This window comes from Chenopodium quinoa, unplaced genomic scaffold (assembly GCF_001683475.1).
Source record: "Chenopodium quinoa cultivar QQ74 unplaced genomic scaffold, ASM168347v1, whole genome shotgun sequence".
NCBI classification, from domain to species: domain Eukaryota; kingdom Viridiplantae; phylum Streptophyta; class Magnoliopsida; order Caryophyllales; family Amaranthaceae; genus Chenopodium; species Chenopodium quinoa.
In genome coordinates this window covers 278,954-303,196 of record NW_018744855.1, presented here as the reverse complement: position 1 = coordinate 303,196, position 24,243 = coordinate 278,954, and the positions used below count along the sequence as shown (strand labels likewise).

The window sequence follows — 24,243 nt, the reverse complement described above, 5'->3', positions numbered from 1 at the left end:
TGAGATTTATCTTGGTGGTCGAGTAGATGAATCTTGGCCAAGAGCCACTTAATATATTTGACGAGTCTTCATACGTCGAATTTTAGGGGACCACGATATGGTGTATGTAGTTATGTACATGAAAATAGAGTTTTGGGGGATAAAGTTGTGGAAGGGATCTTGTTGAGAGAGAAAAAGAAAGGGAGATCCATTATTTGGAGGGTCATCAGTATTGTTTGTATTGGTTTAAAACCTACTACCCCAGCTATGAGATTCATTCTTTAGAAATAATTCATCTGAACCAAATCCACTGATTACTATAATCTGAGCTGTGTCTGATCATTTAACTAGGATAAGAAACTTGCAGTAATCATTTTTAGCTGACATAAATATAAATATCCTCTTTAATTTAGAACAACTTGTTTCCACATTCCCCATCTTTATTCTCTGTGAAAGATTTACTGACAATTATAACTACTTGCAAGTTTTAACATGGTCTTAGTCACTGCATCTGACTTAAACAAATAAGACAGGCCTGCTTAACATGAGAAGGTTTATATAGCACCTTGATATCTTATTACCCAAAACCTCTGAAAAACAAAGATTTAGGTTGATATTAATTAGCTTACACGGGTTAGTCAAACAAGCTAAGTAAACCAATTAAAATTCCGATTACCAGTTGTCGAACAGGGCACTCTACACCAAAACAATACCCCGCATTTGTTTGAGCCTTAAAGCTCAGATTGATTGAAAGTCCTTTTCTCCATTCCCTCCCCAATTTACTCCTTAAATAACACAAGTACAACATACACAATAAAATAAGGCGATTATCAAGGGATTAGGAGATAAATTAACCACAAAGCAATACGTGTAAGTTAATAGTAGGAGTTCCGAGTTCGTAATAAGGTGGGTGGATCCATAATCCAGATCACGTTCTGCTGTTGATGTATCATGTACGTTGATTGCTACAATTATGGATAGAAAATGAGAGGGGCATGTGATGTGAGGGAGCTAAGAAATTAGGAATTAGAGAGTTGTGCACAGCAAACATGTGCATAATAGGACCCAATATTAACATGGTTTGTCTGCCCTTAAAATCAATTATTAATACCAACTTAAAAAACCCAGGCCACCCCATCAATCATTCAACCTGTCTACTTACTATTCATACTGATTACTGGCTACCTTTGGCTTCATTGGTGGTTTTGGATTATGTTATTCTTTTCCTTTTGTCTTCTTCAATATTAACCACATTCATCACAATACATAGCATGTTTTTTGATACTATAGATCGCCAAAATTTATTTTTTTTTGCTTTTGTTTTACCAATTCCAAATTATTTGAATTATTTGGTAATGCAGAATACTATTAGTTTATTACTTTATTAGTCTAACATTAACCCTTTTTGGCCATGATTTTCTTTCAATCAACTATTATTTTGTAATATATTGAAAGAAGAATCAAGTGGTCGATAGTGGTTGTGATCAAGTAATGTCCCTTCTATTATGAGGTTGACGATTTGAATTTTATCTATTTTGTACTCGTTTTTAAGAATAACTCCTTGTTACCTTAACAAAAACTTGGAGGGAGTACTTCGTTTGGTAAATATTTTTAAACATTGCACATTATTTGCATCTAAAACCTAATTTGAACATTATACAAATCCGGAGTTGCACGTGTATATAAATTTATAAAATGTCATTATCATTATTAAGATAACTGGAAAATTGTGTGGAGGAGCTACATACCTTATCTAAAGGGGTTTTCGAGGATCATTGCTATCAATGTAGAGTCCTTACTTACTCAAATTTGTCTCCTCTTCAAAATTTTATCCTCTAGAATTGCAACTCCAAATGAAAACTTTTATGTAGTTTTAATTATAACTTAAACCTTTTTGGGCTACATGGAGCTTTTATGAAGAGATAATTTTGTTTTTTTTAAGGATAAATAAACCTTTTCCATAGAAACAAAAATAACGCAAAAAAATTGAAAAAAAAAAAAAGTAAGGCATATACAATTGGCCTAATGGGCAGCGAATAAAATATATTGAATATTCTGAAAGTTTACAGTTGTTCCTGGGTTATACTCATGCACACAAAACAGAAGTAATAGAATCTACGATTTTCATTGTTACATTAAAATCAATAATATAATGCAACTTCCCTAACATGGATCAATGTCTCTATTTCTCTCTCTAATCAAGCGGGAAGAAGCGGCCATTCTTTAGGTAAATTAATATTTTTATGTGATTCTCAAATCTCAAGCAAACATACACTATAAATAAACCAACTTTTTCTCTCATTCACATTCATTATTACTTGTTGGCAAATCACTTATATTTGCCATCCTGTCTTTTTTTTAAAAAAAAATTTATTTACCTTTTTTTCAAAGTCCTATCAATATCCAAATACTTTGTATAACAAACCTTACAAATCTAAGCAACACTACAATGGTTGAATCCTCGGATTCTACACTCCCCTACTCCTACGCACCATTGGCCCCTAGCCATGACCAATGTGACATTGGTTCGGCTGATGATAAACAACGAAGGAGACGGTCCTTAAAGATCGGGGTGCTCATCTTTTCTGGCCTCATGATATGTGCATTGATCGTCAGTTTTTTGGATTACAATAATCAGTCCATTGTCGTCGACAGTGAAGGTGTCAAGCCTGATGATTTAAAGTTGTCGAGGCCACCACCTGAGAATTTGGCTGGTGTAGAAGTTGTGCCGGGGTCAGAGGAGTTGTTGTTTAAGGTTACGCGTGGTAAGCCTCATGGTGTCTCGGAGAAGGCTAATGGGTTTCCATTGCGCGGCCTTAGGCTGCCTTTCTTTGATTGGAATGATCTCCAGTTAGCTTGGCAGAAAACTTCTTTTCACTTTCAACCACAGAAGAATTGGATGAATGGTACTTTTTTTTAATCTTATTAACTTAATATTATATACGAAGTATATATTTTTTAATATTGATATCATAATACGATCATAATCTGTAATAGCTGATAGACCTGTCAAAACTGAGACTTAATAAGCCATAAACTGATTTTTCCCTGATAAATTTTAATTCATTAGGAAATTAATTTATTGAAATGGACATGAGCCGGCCAATGGGAATAAGCTCTAACAGCTAGCAATGCAATCATGTGACAATGTAACTAGGGAAATGGTATGGTTTTATTAATACTTTTAAAAAGGTAGTCAGATCATAGAAAAGTGAAAAAAATAAAAAAATAAAAGATAATTAAAAGAAAAAGGGGTGTCACAAAATCTATATGACAGTGTGTTAAAAAAACAAACTGATTTGTTGGAGGACTTTAGGTTTAGATTAAGATGTTATAAGTGGAAGTATATTCTTTGATCAAAAATACCAAAAGGAAGAAGTGTCCTGCTTCATTGGCTCTGTTGCATTACTACCTGGCATAACGGTATAATCATATTATATACAGATAAAAACACTCAAGTATGGTATATAATCTCTAAACTGCATAATGCCAATGTATGGTTCTGATGATTTTTTAACTTTGGACTTTCTAACATTATCTTTTTCCTTTTCTTAATCTTCGCTGTTGGTGATTGGTCTTGCTGTGGATGTTGAATTGTTCGCCATCAGATCCAAACGGTAAAGTTGCTCCTCCTTTAAGTTATGATCTGTCATGTATTCAATTTGCTTGACAATGAATTAAGGTTTATAATATAGCATGCAGCTGCCTGCATGATGGATTACAGCTTAATATATTTGTGCAATATGCATTATTTTGATTGTGTTGAAACTTCACAAGTAAAAGTACTAAGAACTAAGAAATATCCTTCAATCGGAATCATTTGTAGCATATGTTGTAACCTATGATTGCATAGCTGCAAACATGATTTTCTTTTTCCACTGTTGTCATTGTTTGAACCATCTGAAAACCTTGTTCTCTTGGTTTACAAACATCTTTTTCAATCAGAATTTATCAGATGTGGTCAGTAAAAATTTTAGTTTTGGTTAATGAGCAACAATTAGCCAGGAATTTAATTTTTGGTTAGGAGTATAATCAGTTGAGTTTAGTTAAAGAGATCATGACATCAGTGTCATACGTTATTCAACAAGGATAATATTCACCCGACAAAAGTAGATACTTCAAATTAGAACTATTAAATATATGCTGTAACCAAAGTGACTACCCTTTTTCCCTATGATCAAATTAGCATGTGCAAGTCTTCATTGTTTTCACTTAGATTACACTAGCAATGGCTGCAAGGCTAGAGAAATTTGCATAGATGTCCCGAATTTCATTCAAAAACATGATTAAATTACTTGCAAACTTAAATTGAAAATTGCATCCCAAATCTGATGAAGCTAAAACTATTAAACAGGTCCATTATACTACAATGGGTGGTACCACTTCTTCTACCAGTACAACCCTGAAGGTGCAGTCTGGGGTAACATTGTTTGGGGCCACGCTGTGTCCAAGGACCTCATACAGTGGATCCACCTTCCTATAGCCATGGTGGCAGATCGCTGGTATGACTTCAACGGCGTGTGGACTGGTTCAGCCACCATCCTACCTGATGGTCAAATCATGATGCTCTACACTGGATCAACCAACGAGTCAGTTCAAGTCCAAAATCTTGCCTATCCCGCTAACTTGTCTGACCCACTTCTCCTGGAATGGGTCAAGTACCCTGGTAACCCAGTTCTCGTTCCTCCTCCAGGAATTGGCAAATTGGATTTCCGTGACCCTACAACTGCCTGGTTGACCTCAGAGGGAAAATGGAGGATCACAATCGGGTCCAAGATCAACAAAACAGGCATTTCTCTTGTGTATGAGACCACTGACTTTAAGAACTTTGAGCTCTTGGATAACATTCTCCATGCTGTGCCAACCACTGGTATGTGGGAGTGTGTTGACTTCTATCCAGTCTCATTGACTGAGACCAATGGGCTTGATACCTCCATTAACGGTCCATTAGTGAAACATGTGCTCAAGGCAAGCATGGATGATGATAGGAATGATTATTATGCGTTGGGAACCTATAGTGAGGCCAATGGTACATGGGTTCCTGATAATGGTGCCATCGATGTTGGCATTGGACTAAGGTATGACTATGGAAGGTTTTATGCTTCCAAGACATTTTACGACCAAGAAAAGAAGAGAAGGATTTTGTGGGGTTGGATCACAGAAGGTGACAGTGAAGCAGCTGATGTAAAGAAAGGATGGGCATCTCTCCAGGTACATTCAAATTATCTTCTACAAATTTATTTTTTCTGTTTTAGTTTTACTAACAAGAATTATAAGACAATTTTGTAATTTATATTGCTTGATGATTATACAGGGAATTCCAAGAACTGTTCTGTACGACCAGAAGACTAAAACCAATTTAGTTCAATGGCCTGTGGAGGAATTAGAAACCCTTAGATACAACAGCAAGGATTTTGACAGGGTTGAAGTTACTGCAGGATCTGTTGTGCAACTGGATGTCAGCGCAGCTACAGAGGTTCGGATTCATTCTTTAACCCTTTTTTATTAGCTCATTTGTTTTGTTTAATTGTAGAGCCGATTATATAAAATCTTTCCTTGCTTCAAAAACTTATAATCTCATGCTTTGGTTACTCTACAGATGGATATTACTGCAGAATTCGACATTGAAAAAGAGGCATTGGAAAGCTTACCTGTTACAGGAGAGAAGTATAGCTGCCCTGCCAGCAAGGGAGCCGCTCAGAGGGGTGCTCTTGGTCCTTTCGGGTTATTGGTTCTTGCTGATAATGATCTCTCTGAAATGACTCCCATCTATTTCTATGTGGTCAAAACCTCTAGTGGCAACTTCAAAACTTTCTTCTGCACTGATTTATCAAGGTCTGTATATCTTTAAAATACTATCATTGCTCTGATTGTTCTTCATCATATCTTCTTAAATTGCGAACATGTCTAAGCTCTTCTTTGGTTGATGATATATACATATGCAGGTCATCTATAGCAACTGATGTTTCCAAAGCCATCTTAGGTAGCACAGTACCAGTACTCAAAGGCGAACAATTATCCATGAGAATTCTTGTAAGCTGACCTGATTTACTCTGTGTTAAATCTCCCCTCCAGGCTTCTTGCCAAAATCTAACATCATGTCATTTGGAAACAGGTGGATCATTCAATAGTAGAATCCTTTGCTCAAGGCGGTAGAACCTGCATCACATCCCGGGTTTACCCAACACACGCCATATACAAAGACGCAAAGCTATATGTATTCAACAATGCAACTGAGGCCAGTGTGACAGCATCTGTCAAGACCTGGCAAATAAGTTCTGCATGTACGTTCTACTATTCCATTTGATGAAATTTCATCCACATTCTTCTTTATTCGTCTCTCTTTACGAAACATGGGCTCTTACAATTTCCTTTCTTTCCTTTGTTTTAATCATTATATTGTGTTTATGTATGTAGGAAACCATTACATAGAAGAAAAGAGAGACAGTCTGCAATTCATTTGATGGAAGAGGATAAGCAATGGGAGTGGAGTGAAGTCGAGTTGAGTCAATCACAAGCCATGCCATGCAATGCCGTTCATTCATTCATTTATTCATTATACAGCAATCATCATACACATATCTATGTTTCTTGGTCACAAGAAAATCACAATTTTGGGGAGAAAATAAATAAACATATTCTCCATAATCATATCGTTGAGATATTGGTTAACTGGTGTGGTCGTTTGTCCCCCATTAGTTTTGATGGCTCCCCCCATTACTCAATCCCAATCCCTTCAATCAGCTCATTAAATTGACGTTCATTCATCCTTTATTTATTTCATTGTTGGAGAATTAGAGATAGCGAATTTTGTTTCTTTATCAGTTTCCTATTACAAATACTTGATATTAATAAAAACAAGAAGCTCATTGTTCATAAATTAAAGCTCGTCTGATGATTTAACTTTCGATGGATCCATCTTGAATTTTTCTCCCATATATGTTTGACAAATGACAATGACAATGACAATGACTAAACTCTCTTCCTACTTAAGTCATTATGTGTAGAGACATGTACGTGATCCCTAATACATACCGACTCCTAGCTACTTGAGCAGTTGAGTGACGACCCTTATTATGTAATGTGATTAGTGACTAGCGAGATTATTTTCAGGAACGGAAGTAGTATTAAAAGTTATTATACACAACCAAGTGTCAATATTTCATTCACATAACAAGACACACAAAAATGCTGAACATGCTTTTGGACCGTGCGGGAGCCATTGACAGAGCCCAGCCCAAATGCGGGCCATACTAAAATTGAGTTGAGGTCTGCTGATCATTGGATTCGTCGGTAGGTAGGAGAGATTAGTTGGTATAGTTTCTTCAAAGTCTTCATTAATTTAGAAAATAATTGTTACAAATTTCAAATTGAATTAAGAGGGGTATATACGATATAGTGATGTAACAACTACCGTGTGGTGGTCCTTTTACACCCAAATTTAGCGCCTGCATTAAACTATAATGGACCATGCTATGTTTTGGTTTACATTGTTATTTAATTAATACGTTTGTTCTAGTACTACCTGATTGTTTTAGTATACTATACTCTCCTCGACTTTGGGAGTCGTGTTTTTGTCATAATTGGAGTGACCATTCAAACGTTCATCGACCTTAGGTATAATTTGCATAACTCTTTTGATAATTTAAAGTGATCGTGTAAGTCGCAACCAACATTCTTTAAATAAATATATTTTGAAGTTTTGGACTTTTAAAAAACAATATGTAGTAGGAGTAATAGACATATTATCCTGCTAATCAATACATAACCCCAAGTCCAATAATTTCTTAAAAGCAAATTTAAGCATGAGAGGAGAAGATTAGCCAATTACTGTTGTTAGATAAACAAGGATTAATAGTGTTTGGATGTCATTTAAGACTCGACAAGAAGTTTAGCATTTACGAGAAAGATTGCGTGGTTAGTTACTCTACTATATAACGGCTCTTTTGCGAAATTTGTGGCGTTTGCAAAGCAAGTTTCGGTGCTTCCCACGTTAGATTTGCATGCATGATTACATTTGTTAAACACCATCGGTTATAATTTATAATCTCTGCAAGATTTACGGTGTCAATAATCCTTCTTTTACCTAATTATCTCTGTTTTAATGTTTTATCTTACCTTTTTCTTTTTTCTTTTTTTTTTTTTTTTTGAATAGTGATTTATCTTTCTTGTAATGGAAGCATTTTATACAATTCTTAAATGGATTTTTCTACTCGTCAACAAAAGAAAAAAAAGAAAAAAAAGATTTTTCTAATGTAGACCCACTTTAGTATTACTACCTCTTTAATAAGAAATAGAGGTAATATAAGATTTCTATTACTACATAATTAAATTATTTTAACAAATACGGAGTAAATTAAAAGAATTCATATATTACCTTAGGTTCGTCATTTTCATATTAATTTTATTTTCAAAAGAAATGTCATTTAGTATGTCAGAACGATTGTTAGAAAATACTTATGTTATAACGTAAAACATGTCTATAAACTAAAGGTTTGTTCTAATTTACTAAAATAAACTAAACTGATTGGAGCTGAATTGAACTGAATATTTTATGAGAAAAAGAAATTAGGATCTGAACTGAATTGAATTGAAATTAAGGGCATGTTCACTTCAGATTATTTTCAGTTCAGTTTTAATCAGTTCAGTGCAGTTCTTAATTTCCTTCTCTCATAAAATATTTAGTTCATTAAGTTCAGTTCAACTCTAATAAGTTCGGTTCAATCTAGCTCAGTTCAATGAACTGGCCCTACGCTAAAGAGAAAAGGTCACAAGTTAAACTAGCAGAATATGTAAGGTGAGTTTTGGGCCAACATATGAATGTATGTACTGGCAATTGTAGACTGTTGTTGGCCAATGTACGAGATGCAGCAAGTCAAATTCTAGAAACTGAGTCGATACATTAGAAGGTTGACTTATATTAATAATAAAGAAATTAATGACTCCAAAATGATGTATGGAATACAGATTGGAATAAAAATAAATCAACCAAAAAATGAGTGAATATGAAAAAATGTCCGAATTGAAATAGAAAGCATGTGAAGAGAAATAATTCCAGTAGTACCCACATGTTTCCGCGTCCCCCTATTTATCAATCAACAGCAAATTAAAGATATACTACTATGATCATTACTCTTTTATTTCATGCTTTTCTATTCATTGTTCTCCAACCGTAACTCTCATTTCTGCCTTTCAATCAAACCTCGTTGCTATTTATTCACTCTCAATCACCTAATTTTAACCACATGATTGTAATTAAGCCTATGTAAGGCTAACTGGCTAAGGACAATTAGTTTAACTCGAAGCCAATCACCGTATACATCATCATTGTAGTGAATACTACTTCGTTCACAACATTTGGCTGTAAAGGTGTGTTCTTTTTGCATGAACTTAACCTATTATATGTAAATAGCGCTGATTTTCATCTTACATTTTACCTGGTTGGACATAATCAGCTCAAGTTAGGCCTAAAATTAATCTTTATCAAAGTAAATATATAGAACACACTCTATAAAATTATCATACCGTTATTAACATTTCAAAAATAAGATGGAATATTAGTAATTTGACAACCTCCATAACGCTAACAATATACATAGTACCTAAGTTTTACTAATAAAATTAAGACTATGAAAATAATCATGCATGATATGAGAAGAGGGTTGCATGCATGTATGGTGGGCTCGTTGCGTTGGCTAATTGGCTGGACCTTGTTGCCAATAGGGGTGTACAAAAATTGGTCCGGACCTGAAACCGGACCTGAACCGACCTGAACCGGACTGGACCTGATCCGGACCTGTTGATTCAGGTCCGGTCCCGGTTCTTAAAAATCCAGGTTCCCGGTCCCGGTCCGGACCCGGTCCAAACCCGGGGTTTTCAGGTCCGGACCTGAAACCCGGGAAAATCGTAATTAAAAAAAAAAAAAAAAAAAAAAAAAAAGAAGAAAACCAAACTCTGAAAAATTGAAACTGAGTTTTCGTGGACTTATTTGTATTTTAGGTGGACTCATTTGTATTTTTGGTGTTTGAGAATCGGGACTTTATAGACTTTATGTAGTTTTGTAATTGATAATTTTGGTTTGTATGTAATTATTAAATTATGCAACAGGTCTAAAAATCACAAAACAGGTCCATATGCAGGTCCATATGCAGGTCCAACAGGTTTTGTATTAAAAAAAAAACGAAAAAGACACAAAACAGGTCCATTCAGGTCCAAAGCCGGACCGGACCTGATTTTTCAGGTCTGGCCCGGAACCGGACCTGTTAATTCAGGTCCGGTCCCCGGTCCTCATAATTACCCAATTCAGGTCCCCGGTCCAAACAGGTCCGGTCTAGGTCTTGTCCGGTTTTGGACCGGTGTACACCCCTAGTTGCCAATGTCTGGCTATCTGCTTCTATACACTTTTTGCATCATCATATGGATATGCCTCAAAAAATAGACAAAACATTACATGCATTATTAATCTTGTACCAATAATTTCGTTGTCCATCTTTACATAATTTTGTCAACAGCTTTAGTATATACTTGTATACAATTATTATACATAATCTTTAATTCTTTATAACCACAATTTGTAGCTTTATGCATTAATTTGGCATGAAATCTAATTCTTCTCCGCAACTTTGATGCTTTTCTTCCAAGTGATGGCCTCTGTTCCACAATGTTAATTCTTTGATGTAATACTTTTCCATTAATTATATACTCATAATCAGTGGATAAAGACATATAATTAAGAACAAAGGGGGAAAAAAGTCTCAACTATCACTAAAGTTGTCTCTTTATTAGAGTTTTTCTAATTTAATTTTGTTATTAAAAGGGAAATAAAATAAACCATTAAAATTCATTGCAATTGTAACTTGCTCAAAAAGGAAGGGAGAAATAATTTCACACAAAAATGTTAAAGGTCACAAACGCAAACTACAAAGAGTAGTATTCAAATGATGTGACACTCATTAAATGGTACCAAGCAATTGACAATTAAAATTTCATTCTTCAAATTTTTTTTTACCACTAAATCATTTTTGTGACAATTTTTTTGTTGTTACTATTGATCATTAGAGACCTCATGTTTTCCCGACAAACGGTTCACCTAATTTTATTAACTAAATTTATCTTAAGTTATTAAATTGAACTAAATGTTTGTTCAATTCACTTTATTATCACTTACTTCAGATGTAATATATTCAAATAAGTTCAGAAAGAATATAGCACTAGCCCTATTCATTCATATAAGTGAAAATTAGGTGAATAAAACACATCTTAAATTTAAATTAATCACTAGACACTAGTCCTTATATGAAGTACGGAGTATGAGTTTATCTTGGCGTGATTTTATTAGTAGCAACTCTAACAAGACGGAGTATGAGCTTATGCCTTTTCCCTCCTAGCAGAGATGCAGTGTGACTTGCTGAGTTACATTCTTAAAAATTACAGTGACATTCAAATATTCCATAAACTAACAGTTAGGTCGACCGTTGAGCTAACAGTGAAAAGATGAAAAGCAATGTATGCACAAAAAAAGGGAAAGTGGACGGATAATAACAAATAGCTGATGATCAGTGCATGATGCAACAGGAGGAGATGAATGAGGGCGCATGTACAATAATACAGCTCATTATTTAACGAACAAAATAGAAAAGGCACTACTGTTTTTAAAAAAGGTCCCCCTTTTGCTAGGAAGCAACGGTCAATCAGGTAAGTGCGCGTGTGCTTTACCTATTTTCTCTCCCATTTTTTCTACAGCACACTCCAACTTTACACTCTTCCATACACATCTTTAGCCACAAATATATTCAATTTAATTTGAGTATTGAATAATACTCATAATTATAAATACTTTAAAATATTATACTGTAAATTCAGTTCAAGACAAATCTAACAACACGTACAGTTAAAATGTAACAATAGAAAAATACTATCTTCTTTTCATATTATTTGCAACGACTTGATATAAAATATGACTGTAAAGTGTCTAAATATTACAAATAATATAAAACAGTAAGATAAAGCCGGAATAATATTAATAACAGTATCTGACCTGTCAATTTGCTGTCAATTAACAATTGCCATGCTACTTTCTCTCTCATTATTCTTCCACCAAGATAGTCTTATATCATGACCGACAAATGCTAGCCTATATCCAACTACCCTTATTTTTTTTAATATTTGATTTAAATAATAATTATAGTTAATCAATAACTGTTTTTCTTAATTATATCTTCTTCTCGATGTGTTTGCTCTTGCCCCGGCGTAATTTTCTCTATTGACATTTTAATTCTTTTCCTTATTCCGATAAGGTTATTGATCATTTTAATAATTAAAATTAGCCGGTATTAATTAATGAACACAAACTAGTAATGAACACAAACTAGTAATTATATTAATTATTGATCATTATATTGTAGTTATATTAATTAATGAACACAAACTAGTAATTAATGTATTGTGCAAGATAACCTTGTTTAACAAATCAGATGTTTCCTCAAAAAAAAAAAAAAAAAAACAAATCAGATGTTTCTTATGTATTTAATTGTTGGAATATTTAATGGATTATATAAATGTAAATGTATATTTTTCATTTAAGATTAAAAATTATCAATTTGTGGACCAAGCGCCAAATTAAACCATAAGACAATGACAAAAATTGCTCATTTTGCTAATTCATTTTGAGTTAAAAAGCTTGTTACCAACATAATATCGATGCATGGTTATATGAATATCTCAAAAGATAATTGGAAAGGTAATTACTAAACAAGGATATCTACCTTTTTATTCTAAAAGCATAGCATATTGTTTAAAAAGTACTCGTATCATAATTAAGAAAAAGTCATAATTAAATTACTTTAGTAACAAAATGCTTTTCATTTACCTCATAGGACAAAGATGCATTTATTTTATTTTGTCTATAGAAACATTGCTGATTTTTTAAGCTTGTAAATTTCTAGTAAATAATGTATAAACAAGGGTTTTTTTTTTTTTCTTTTAAAAAACTTTGCAACTTATTTAATTTTTTGGTGCATGTAAATATTACCTTTACTTCTTTAGTAAAAAAGCTATTGTACTCCTCATTTAGATATACTTTTGAAATATTTTGTACAAATAGTTCTAGCTAACTCGAAAACAATAATTATACGAGTAAAAATTATCGTGATGATAAAAAAGAAGTATGCAATTTGTTGTAATATGTACCACAATGCACAATCGATCTCAATTCCCTTTTGCTACACCAATTGGTTGTTGGTGTAGTGGTGATTGAGACTACACTTGGTAGGGAGGACTCGTGTTCGATCCCCCGCAACAACAATCGGGAGGGGACTGGAACCTAACCACCCAGAACTGATCCCCGAATCCGGATTAGCCCAAAGGGTGAACCGGGTGGAACACCAAAAAAAAAAAAAAAAAAAAAAAAAAAAAACATGAATTTCAATATTCATTTATTCCCAAAACTACCAAACACAAATGTGAAAACAAAACACATATGCTTAAAATTTTCTAAACAAAAATTTAGATATAAGAAGAGACTAGTATATGTAAAGTTTATGCTTACGTGAACTTATACCATACTTCAAATTTAATTTTTAATAAATGGGGTGTAGCATTTTCCTTATTAAAAAATGTTTTTTCGTAAAAAAGAAGAAAAAAAACGATTATTTATTTCTGCCCCATAAAAAAAACCTCATATTCTGTAAATAACAATTTCATCATTGTCTCTTTCTCTCTCTTGCTCCCCTGCCTCTGCTTTTCTCTCTCCAAAAGCTGATAATGTAAACACACAAAACTCAAATAAATTTGGCATTAAACTCTTGAAAACATCAAAGAAAAACCTCCATTTTTTCTGAACACAGAAAAATAAAATGGTTTCAACTAGCACTACCATAGTGTTAATTGGGCTCCTAATTTCAGTGTTAGTGAGCTTATCTTCAGCTGGTGATGCCTTTGTTTACTATGATTTTGAAGTCTCATACATCACTGCTTCTCCATTGGGTGTTCCTGAGCAGGTTTACATTCATCAGATCTTCTAATTTCTTGCTTAAAATTTCAATTTTTTGTTCATTTAATTATCTGGGTATTGCTTTAATTTTGTATTAAATGATAGGTTTTACTCAAATTTATGTAAAAATAAGTAGTCTTTAATCTAGATCTATAAAATGTGCTTTAATTTGTACCATTAAACATCTAAAGTTGCAATCTTTTATATTGAACTGTTCATGTTCATGATTTGCAATTTTGCTAAAGTTCTTAGCTTTTATTTGTTTTTTTTTTTTTGAATTTTTTTGAAAATTTTTGGCTTTTTTTTTTTTTTTTTTTTTTTTTTTTTTTGCATGTAGGTCATTGCTATTAATGGTAAATTTCCAGGACCTCCCATCAATGTCACTACTAACAACAATGTAGTTGTTAATGTGCACAACAAATTGGATGAAGAACTCTTAATGACATGGTAACATTTCAATTTCCTTTCATTTTTTGGTTATAATTTGAGTGAATATGAGTACCATATTAATTATATAAAAAAGATGTATAATATTGGCAACACTACAGGGCAGGAGTATTTCAAAGGAGAACTCACTGGCAAGATGGAGTATTAGGAACTAATTGCCCAATTCCTCCTAAGTGGAATTGGACTTACCAATTCCAAGTTAAGGATCAAATTGGGAGTTTCTTTTACTTCCCTTCTCTCAATTTCCAAAGAGCTTCTGGTGGTTATGGTGGAATTATTATCAACAATCGTCCAGTTATTGCGATTCCTTTCGCCACGCCCGAGGCCGATATCATCCTCATGATCGGAGATTGGTACTCTAAGAGCCACTCGGTTAGTGTTACAAACACCCATTAGTTTAGCATAATGTGTAATCTTGGTAATGTATGCATTTTTCTGAGTGAAAACTTTGAAATTTTCAGGATTTGAGGAAAACCCTTAATGGAGGCAAATCTCTAGGAATGCCAGATGGTGTTCTTATTAATGGAAAAGGTCCTTACAAATATAATAACAGTGTTCCTGATGGCATTGATTATGAAATTATAGATGTTCATCCAGGTAAATCATAAGATCTTAGTTTTTAAATTTTATTTTTGGAAATTTAAGTTCATTGCATGTTATATTTGATTGAATGTTATTACTATATTTAACTGTGAATAATGTTAATTAAAAGAGCTTACTTGAGAGTTTAACCTTATTTGGCTGGTCAAGATTTCTGCTTCCTGGGTTAGAGTTGTTCTTTTGCTTTTAGTGTTTTCCACATAATGTGTTGACTAAGTTTGTGCCTCACTTGCTTAATTCAGAAGCCATGTGCTTCATACACTGTATGAATGAATCCTATTATATTTAATTTAAATGTTGATTTTTATTAATAACTCTTTTGCTGACTAAACCTCATTATAATGGTAATTTTATTTCTTTGGTGGGGTTATTGTTGTTGCTTATGGTTATATTGTCTTCCTTCTTTGTGTGTTGGACCCTATTTGCCTGCACAATAATTTAAATTTTCAACTTTTTTGCTGTCATGACAACTAAGATAATCTTATTGAAGCTTTTTAAAAAATTGTTTAAACTTGTACTTTTAATTATCGGAGCTAGTTAAGATTTTGGGGGGTTGTATCCAGGATTTCGAAAGGCGTCCTGTCTCATCACGCTCTTTTGAGGCTTCCTATAAACCAAAATAATTAGGGAAATTTTCACTCACTAATTGCATGTGGATTATAGAAATTATATGTTCTTGGGAATGCTCTTGCTTGTTTTTTCTGTATTTGATTTATCTACACCAGTGTCGGATTAAGTCCAAATGATTATTTATGTTAGCTTAACATTTAACAACAATATTTTCAGGGAAAACATACCGTCTTCGTGTACACAATGTTGGAGTCTCAACTAGCTTGAACTTCAGAATTCAGAGCCACAATCTGCTTTTGGCAGAAGTTGAGGGATCCTACACTGTGCAGCAAAATTACACTAGCTTGGACATTCATGCGGGACAATCTTACTCATTTTTGCTAACAACTGATCAAAATGCCAGCTCTGATTACTACATAGTCGCCAGTGCTCGTATGGTCAATCAAACGACTTGGCAGAAAGTTACTGGTGTTGCAATCTTGCGTTACTCAAATTCCAAAGGAAAGGCACACGGCCCCCTCCCAGACCCTCCACAAGATGAAAATGACAAGACATTCTCCATGAACCAGGCCAGATCAATCAGGTTTGCCCTTAAAGTTAATCTTAAATGTGATACGCTTCAGATGTCGGATCTTTTCAGTTTTTAGTACATATATAAATTACTTCTACCTAGAGCATTACTGTGTTAGGAAATGATTAGAAAATTAGTTATTCTTTCTATACCATGTATGTGAGCTGAAATGTTCTGTGGTCATATTGTGTAGGTGGAATGTGTCTGCTAGTGGTGCCCGTCCTAACCCACAGGGTTCCTTTAGATATGGTGACATAAATGTGACTGATGTTTTCCTCATACAAAACAAGCCCCCTGTGAAGATAGGTGGGAAAAAACGCACCGCACTTAATGGGGTTTCATTTGTCAATCCTACCACACCAATGAGGCTTGCTGATAAGCACCATTTGAAAGGCATCTATAAGATGGACTTTCCCCACAAACCCTTGACAGGGGCCCCTCGCATGGAAACATCAATTATCAATGGTACTTACAGGGGATTTTTGGAGATCATCCTTCAAAACAATGCGTCCAAGGTCCACACTTACCACCTTGATGGATACAACTTTTTCGTGGTTGGGTAAGGATCCTCACTTCTTTAGCCTTTCCAATTATGTCACTGTTTACTTATTCGAACTTTCGAAAATTGTGAATTGAAGTTGAGTAGCCTTTATCTGAGCGTGAGCTTATTGGTTCATCTTAATCTTACCCTTTATCTTATTCTTTCAAGTGAAGAGAACACAACTATGTGATTATATATTATCTGTACTAACCATTCTTAATTTTTTTGGATGTTTTCAATACAGTATGGATTATGGTGAGTGGTCGAATAACAGTAGAGGAACATACAACAAATGGGATGGAATTGCTCGTACCACAGCACAGGTATCGATCTTGTTTTATTCTACTAATCCATGCTTCCTTTTTCATCTTACTCCATTTTGAAATCAATCAAGCTGTGGAAAACTTGAAAGATACCAGTAAGTTCAAAAAAGTTCATCTTATGAAAATACTAAACCTTGAAATTCCCTTCTGTAGGTTTATCCTGGGGCTTGGACTGCTATTTTGGTTTCACTCGATAATGTCGGTGTTTGGAATTTGAGAACTACAAACCTTGACTCATGGTATCTTGGACAAGAGACCTATATCAGGGTAGTCAATCCAGAAACCGCAGGCAATCCACAGTTGGCGTTGAAAACTGAGCTGCCTGCTCCTGACAATGTCCTATTCTGCGGTGCACTCAAGAAGTTGCAGAAGTATGTTCTTGTACCCCAATGTTCCATAAATTTACTCTGTATTTGCCTAACAAGTTATCCAACCAATGGGGCAAAATGTCTTAGATACTACCTTTAGTGAGCTAATTGTTCTTGGATTCAAGTGAGGGTATTATCAACATTTTGCCCCGGCCTGTTTGTTGTCCAACTGTTAGTCAATGCCAGACTCTCATTGTCTGCTTATCTGAATGTACAAGGAGACTCATAACGTTTTTTTTTGCTGTTTGTTTCTGTACAGGCCTCAAGATATCTCTTCTGCAGCCATAAATCCTATCCAGCTCATCTTTACGTTGTTGATGATATGCGCGACCATATTTCATTTCCATTGAGGCATTATAACCCGGATGGATGTGATTGTTTAGTTTTCGGGAGCATGGTCTGTTGGTGAGATTTGCTTCTAGAGTGTGCATGTTTTCTTTTTTAGGTTTGTCAATATGGATATCCACATTTCTTCGGCCCCCCCTTTTTTTATATCTTAGATTTTTTTTAATACTCTTAATGCTCCCAGAGTCTCTGTAGTAGCCTAATTCATGAGAGTAATCATTCTTTCTATTCCACGATTTATTTATCAAATGTAATCATGACTATTTATTTGTCTAAATTTCCATACTCAATAGAGTTCTTCTCCTTGTCACCAAGATGTCATGTTTATAAGTTCCTTGTCATTCTTGAAGAAGGTTCTGGATACAACATCCCTAACTGTTTTTACTCTTGTCGCTATGCGTCAGGAAGCATACATCTAGTCCTGACTATAGTTGTCAGAAATCAGAAGTACTATCTATCATGCTGTAACAACCTTATACAAGTATAATGTTTTCCTGCAAAAGTCTGAATGAAGCTGAACAGCCCCTTTATTTTCTAATGTACTGCAAATCTGCAATTTCTCGTTTGAATTACAATTTTTCGATGTCTTTTGTCCTACACAATTAGTGACCATAACAAAATGTAAGACATAAATTATGAAACACTAGAACAATTTTCCACTATTTGTGGCAGCCTCACGAAATTCAACAACCACTTTAATTGCTCTGATTTTGTGGATTAACCTAACCTTTAGCTTTGGACAATTTTTTTATTTTTCCTAAACCGAAAAAGAAATAAGCCTGGGTGCTTCTAGAGCTGTTAAAAGTTGCCCGACCCGAAATACCGACTCAAACCCGGTTATTATCCGACCCATTTAAACCCGAAAAATGGTGACCCAAACTCGACCTGAAACCAACCCTAGACCCGAGTTAACCCGAGTATGTGAGACACGAACCCGAACATGAACTGACCTAGAGATGACCCGACCCGAATGTAACCCGTAAATTATTGACCTGAACCGAACCCGACTTAAACCGAAATTGACCCAAACCCGTTTTAACCCGTCAAAACCTGAACTTAACCCGAGTTATTACTAACCTGACCTGAATTCAACCCGACCCGTTCCTAACCCGACCTGAATTTAACCCAACCTGTTACAAACCCGACCCGAAATCGACCCTACTTGTTATTAACTTGACCCAAATTCAACCCGACTTGTTATTGACCCTACCCGAATTTAACCAGACCTATTACTAACCCGACCCAAAAATTCAACCCGATCTGTTACTAACCCGACTCAAAATCAACACGATTTGTTATTGACACAACCTAAATTCAACCCAAATTGTTCCTGACCCTATTTCAAATCACCTTAATGCAATTTAGACCACCTTATTATTGTTGATCAAAGCATTTTGTATAGGGAGACCAAGTTGGTCCAGGCCAACAAAAGAAAGGAGCATCATCCTCAAATTTAAGAGTTAAATATAATATATATTTGTTGCTTGGCCAAAGAAGATAACTATCTTCCTAAATTATAGACTATAGTTGCCTAGTATATTGTCATATATATTATAGTCAAAGGAAATAATTAACTTGATAAAAATGATAATTATCTATTCATAGTTAGTTGAACCCGAATATGACCTGACTTGGAATTGACCCGACCTAACTGTAACCTACAAATTATTGACTTGAACATAACCAGACTTGAATCCGAGAATGACCAGACTTGGAAATGACCTAACCTGATTATAACCCGCAAATTATTCACTTAAACCGAACCCAACTTGAACCCGAGAATGACCCAACCTGATTATAACCCACAAATTATTGACTTGAACCAAACCCGACTAAAATCCGAGAATGAGCTGACCTGATTCTAACCAGCAAATTATTGACTTGAACCGAACCCGACTCGAACCCGAGAATTACCTTAACCCATTTTTACACGTGAAAACCCGAATTAAACATGACCTATTGTTTACCCGATCCGAATGTAACCCGACCTAAACTCGACCCAAACCCGATAAGAAATATGACCCGACGTGACCCGACTCAAGCATGACCAAACCCAAACCCGACCTGCATAGGTTGCGGAATTAATCTCAATTGACCCGACCCGAGTTGACTCGAACCACACTTACTAACCCAAACCCGACCCGTTTACCCGAATTGACAGCTCTACCTAAAACCTCCAAAATTTCGCAAAAAGTGTGGATATTAGCCTTCAATTTTGGAATTTTTTGACTTTTTTTTCACCCGAAAATAAAAATTGCCGAAATGTTTACCATGGTCCCTAATACCCTCCGGGATTCCAATTGGTTGGGTGAAACCATCCAATTTGCCTTTAAGCGACCAATTACTGGTTTACAACTTGCACCAATATGATTAACTCAAGCCTACCACGAACATTTATAACAACATATAATGATCATATATGGTTCCAAACGACATTATATGACCCCGAGATGTTTTACCTAAAATCTCAATGTTTTTTTGACACCGAGCAGTGAAACATTCGAAATTTCTCAAAAAGCGTGGATATTAAAAAGGATTCCCCGCTAAATGGATAACGTTCGCTACCAATGGGAAATTTTAATTGTCGTATCTTAAATCCGATTTAGACTGACAGAAACCATAAATTTCATACTCAATAGATGAATAGATCTTTTTCATTTTATTCGTTTTAGATAGTGACAGGAGTTTTATACTATTCCATTCACGATACTGGAAAAATTATTTCTTTTGTTTTTGTTCCAGCTCATAATCGGAACGAGTCACACATACACCCTAGTACATGTTCCTCGGCGCTGAGGGCATCCCCAAAGCGCGGGGGATTTCGTTACATTTCTGATTGGCTGTCTTGTGTTTCTAATAAGTTGTTTAATAGTTGGCATGCTGAATCGTATACATAATGGGCTGGTTTAGATCAATCCTAACCGAAAGTATTTCTAGTTAATAGAATATTAAACCCAGAATATGGTAAACCCAGTAACAAGATAAAATTTAAAATCTTTCGCTTTTTTTATTCATTTTATTCGACCGCGACAAGATCAATAATTCCATGGGCTTGGGCTTCTGTTGCTGACATAAAAAAATCCCTTTCCATATCTTCAGATATAATCCATAAGGGTTTCCCCGTTCTTTGTCCATAAACCCTTGTGAGGATTTCGCGCAATTTCAAAAGTTCTTCCGCTTCCAGGAGAAATTCTCCCGTTTGGGCCTTAGCCTTTAAATTCGGAATTTTTTTTGTCTTTTTTTTCACTCAGATATAAAAATTGCCGATAGTTTACCGTGTTCCCTAATACCCTCCGGGATTCCAATTATTGGGTGGGTGGAACCATCCAATTTGCCTTTAAACGACCAATTTACTGGTTTACAATTTGCACCGATTTCATTGATTCAAGCCTACCACGAACATTTATGACAACAAATAATGATCATATATGGTTCCAAACGACATTATATGACCCCAATATGTTTTCCCTAGAGTTTCAAGACTTTTCGACACCGGGCCCCGAAGACTAAAAAAAAATTCTCTAAAAACTTGGATATATCCTTCAATTTTGGAATTTTTTGACATTTTTTGCCCGGAAATAAAAATCGTCAAAATGTTTACCATGGTCTCTAATACCCCCCGGGAGTCCAATTGGTGTGGGTGGAACCATCCAATTTGCCTCTAAACAGCCAATTTACCGGTTTACAACTTGCGCCGATTTCTTTAACTCAAGTCTATTACAAATATTTATGACAACATATAATGAACATATATGGTTCCAAACGACATTACATTACCCCGAGATGTATCGCTTATAATCTAAAGGCTTTTCGATACCGGGACACGAAACCTCCAAATTTTCTCAAAAAGCGTGGATATTAGCCTTCAATTTTGGAAACTTTATTACTTTTTTTTGCCCGGAAATAAAAATTTCCGAAATGTTTACCATGGTCTCTAATACCCTCCGGGAGTCCAATTGGGTGGGTGGAACCATCCTATTTGCCTTTAAACGGCCAATTTACCGGTTTACAACTTGCACCAATTTAATTAAATCAAGCCTATTACGAACATTTATGACAACATATAATGATCATATATAGTTCCAACTTCCAAACGGCATAATATGACCCCAATATGTATCCCATAAAATCTCAAAACTTTTCGACACCGGGCCTCGAAACATCCCAAATTTCTCAAAAAGCATGGATTACAATTTTGGAATTTTTTGACTATTTTTCGCCCAGAAATAATAATTGTCGAAATGTTTACCATGGTCCCTAATTCCCTCTGAGAAACCAATTGGGTGGGTGGAATCATCCAATTGGCCTTTAAACGACATTTTTACCGGTTGAAAACTTGCATCGATTTCATTAATTCAAGCCTACCACGAACATTTATGACAACAAATAATGATCATATATGGTTCCAAACAGCATTATATGACCCCGAGATGTATCCCATAGAATTTCAAGACTTTTCGACACCGGGCCATGAAACCTCCAAAATTTCTCAAAAAGCGTGGATATTATTAGCCTTCAATTTTGGAATTTTTTGACTTTTTTTCACCCGTTATTTAAATTGGCGAAATGTTTACAATGATCCCTAATGTCGTCCGGGAGTCCAATTGGATGGGTGAAACCATACAACTTGCCATTAAACGACCAATTTACCGGTTTACAACTTGCACCGATTTCATTAACTCAAGCCTATCACGGACATTTATGACAGCATATAATGATCATACATGGTTCTAAAAGTAATTATGTGACCCCGAGATGTATCACCAAAAATCTAAAGGATTTTAGATATCGGGACCCAAAACCTCCAAAATTTCTAAAAAAGCGTGGATATTAGCCTTCAATTTTAGAATTTTTCGACTTTTTTTCGCCCTAAAATAAAAATTGCCAAAAAGTTTACCATGATCCCTAATACCCTTCGGGAGTCCAATTGGGTAGGTGGAACCATCCAATTTGCCTTTAAACGACCAATTTTTCAGTTTACGTCTTGCATCGATTTCACTAATTCAAGCTTACCACGAACATTTATGACAATATATAATGATCATTTATGGTTCCAAACGACATTATATGAACCCAAAATTTATTCCCTAAAATCTCAAATCTTTTCGATACCGGGCCCCGAAACCTCCAAAATTTCTCAAAAAAACGTGGATATTAGCCTTCAAGTTTGGAATTTTTTGACTTTTGTTCTCCCGGAAATAAAAATTGTTGAAATGTTTAACATGTTCCTTAACACCCTCAGGGAGTTCAATAGGTTGGGTGGAACCATCCAATTTGCCTTTAAACGACCAATTTACCAGTTTACAACTTGCACCAATTTCATTAACTCAAGCCTACCACGAATATTTATGACAACATATAATGATCATATATGGTTCCAAACGGCATTATATGACCCCGGGATGTATCCCCAAAAATCTCTAGGATTTTCAACACCAGGACTCGAACCCTCCAAAATTTCTCAAAAAGCGTGGATATTAGCCTTCAATTTTGAAATTTTTTGACTTTTTTCGCCTGTTAATAAAAATTACCAAAATGTTCACCATGTTCCCTAATACCCTCCGGGAGTCCAATTAGGTGGGTGGAACCATCCAATTTGCGTTTAAATGGCGAATTTACTTGTTTACAACTTGCGCCGATTTCATTAAGTTAAGCCTACCACGAACATTTATGATAACATATAATGATAATTTATGATTTAAAACAGTATTATATTACCCCGAGATGTATCTCCTAAAATCTCAAACCTTTTCAAAACCGGGTCCGGAAACCTAAAAAATTTCTCAAATAGCGTGGATATTAGCCTTCAATTTTGGAATTTTTTGACTTTTTTTCGCCTAAGAATAAAAATTTCCAAAATGTTTCCGTGGTCTCTAATACCCTCCGGGATTCCAATTGGGTAGGTGGAACTATCCAATTCGTCTTTAAACGACCAATTTACCGGTTTACAACTTGCACCAATTTCATTAACTCAAGCCTTCCACGAACATTTATGACAACATATAATGATCATATATGGTTCCAAACGACATTCTATGACCCGATCTGTATCTCTTAAAATCTCAAGACTTTTCGACAACGGGCCTTAAAGTAGGCACCAAAATTTATCAAAAAGTTAAGCGTTAATTTTTGGAATTTTAGACTTATTTTCGCCAAGAAATAAAAATTGCCAAAAATGTTTACCATGGTTACTAATACTAAGCAGAGTCCAATTGGGTGGGTTGAACTATCCAATTTCCCGAGATTTATCCCCTAGAATTTCAAGACTTTTCAACACTTGTACCGAAACCTTCAAAATTTTGAAAAATGCGTGAATTTTGGAATTTTTTTGCTTCTCTTCGCCCGAAAATAAATATTGCTGAAATGTATAACATGGTCCCTAATACCCTTCGAGAGTCCAATTGGATAGGAGGAATCATCCAATTTGCCTTTAAACATCCAATTTACCAATTTACAACTTACATTGATTTCATTAACTCAAGTCTACCATGAACATTTATGACAACATA

At 34.9% G+C, this 24,243-nt stretch overlaps 2 protein-coding genes across 2 annotated transcripts; both read left to right on the top strand.

Moving 5' to 3' along the window:
* The first annotated feature begins 1,378 nt into the window (after positions 1–1,378).
* Positions 1,379–6,885, top strand: LOC110704609 (acid beta-fructofuranosidase 2, vacuolar-like). The gene is made up of 8 exons (XM_021882417.1): positions 1,379–2,885; positions 3,588–3,596; positions 4,334–5,190; positions 5,294–5,455; positions 5,579–5,814; positions 5,925–6,012; positions 6,095–6,263; positions 6,397–6,885. Coding segments are annotated over exons 1-8 (1,980 nt in total). The 5' UTR covers positions 1,379–2,428; the 3' UTR covers positions 6,399–6,885.
* A 6,681-nt stretch (positions 6,886–13,566) lies between these two features.
* Positions 13,567–18,048, top strand: LOC110704611 (monocopper oxidase-like protein SKU5). The gene is made up of 9 exons (XM_021882418.1): positions 13,567–13,976; positions 14,307–14,416; positions 14,518–14,788; positions 14,878–15,013; positions 15,803–16,169; positions 16,351–16,716; positions 16,943–17,021; positions 17,175–17,392; positions 17,649–18,048. Exons 1-9 carry the CDS (start codon positions 13,833–13,835, stop codon positions 17,737–17,739), a joined length of 1,782 nt encoding a protein of 593 aa, XP_021738110.1. The 5' UTR covers positions 13,567–13,832; the 3' UTR covers positions 17,740–18,048.
* The last annotated feature ends 6,195 nt before the right edge of the window (positions 18,049–24,243 follow it).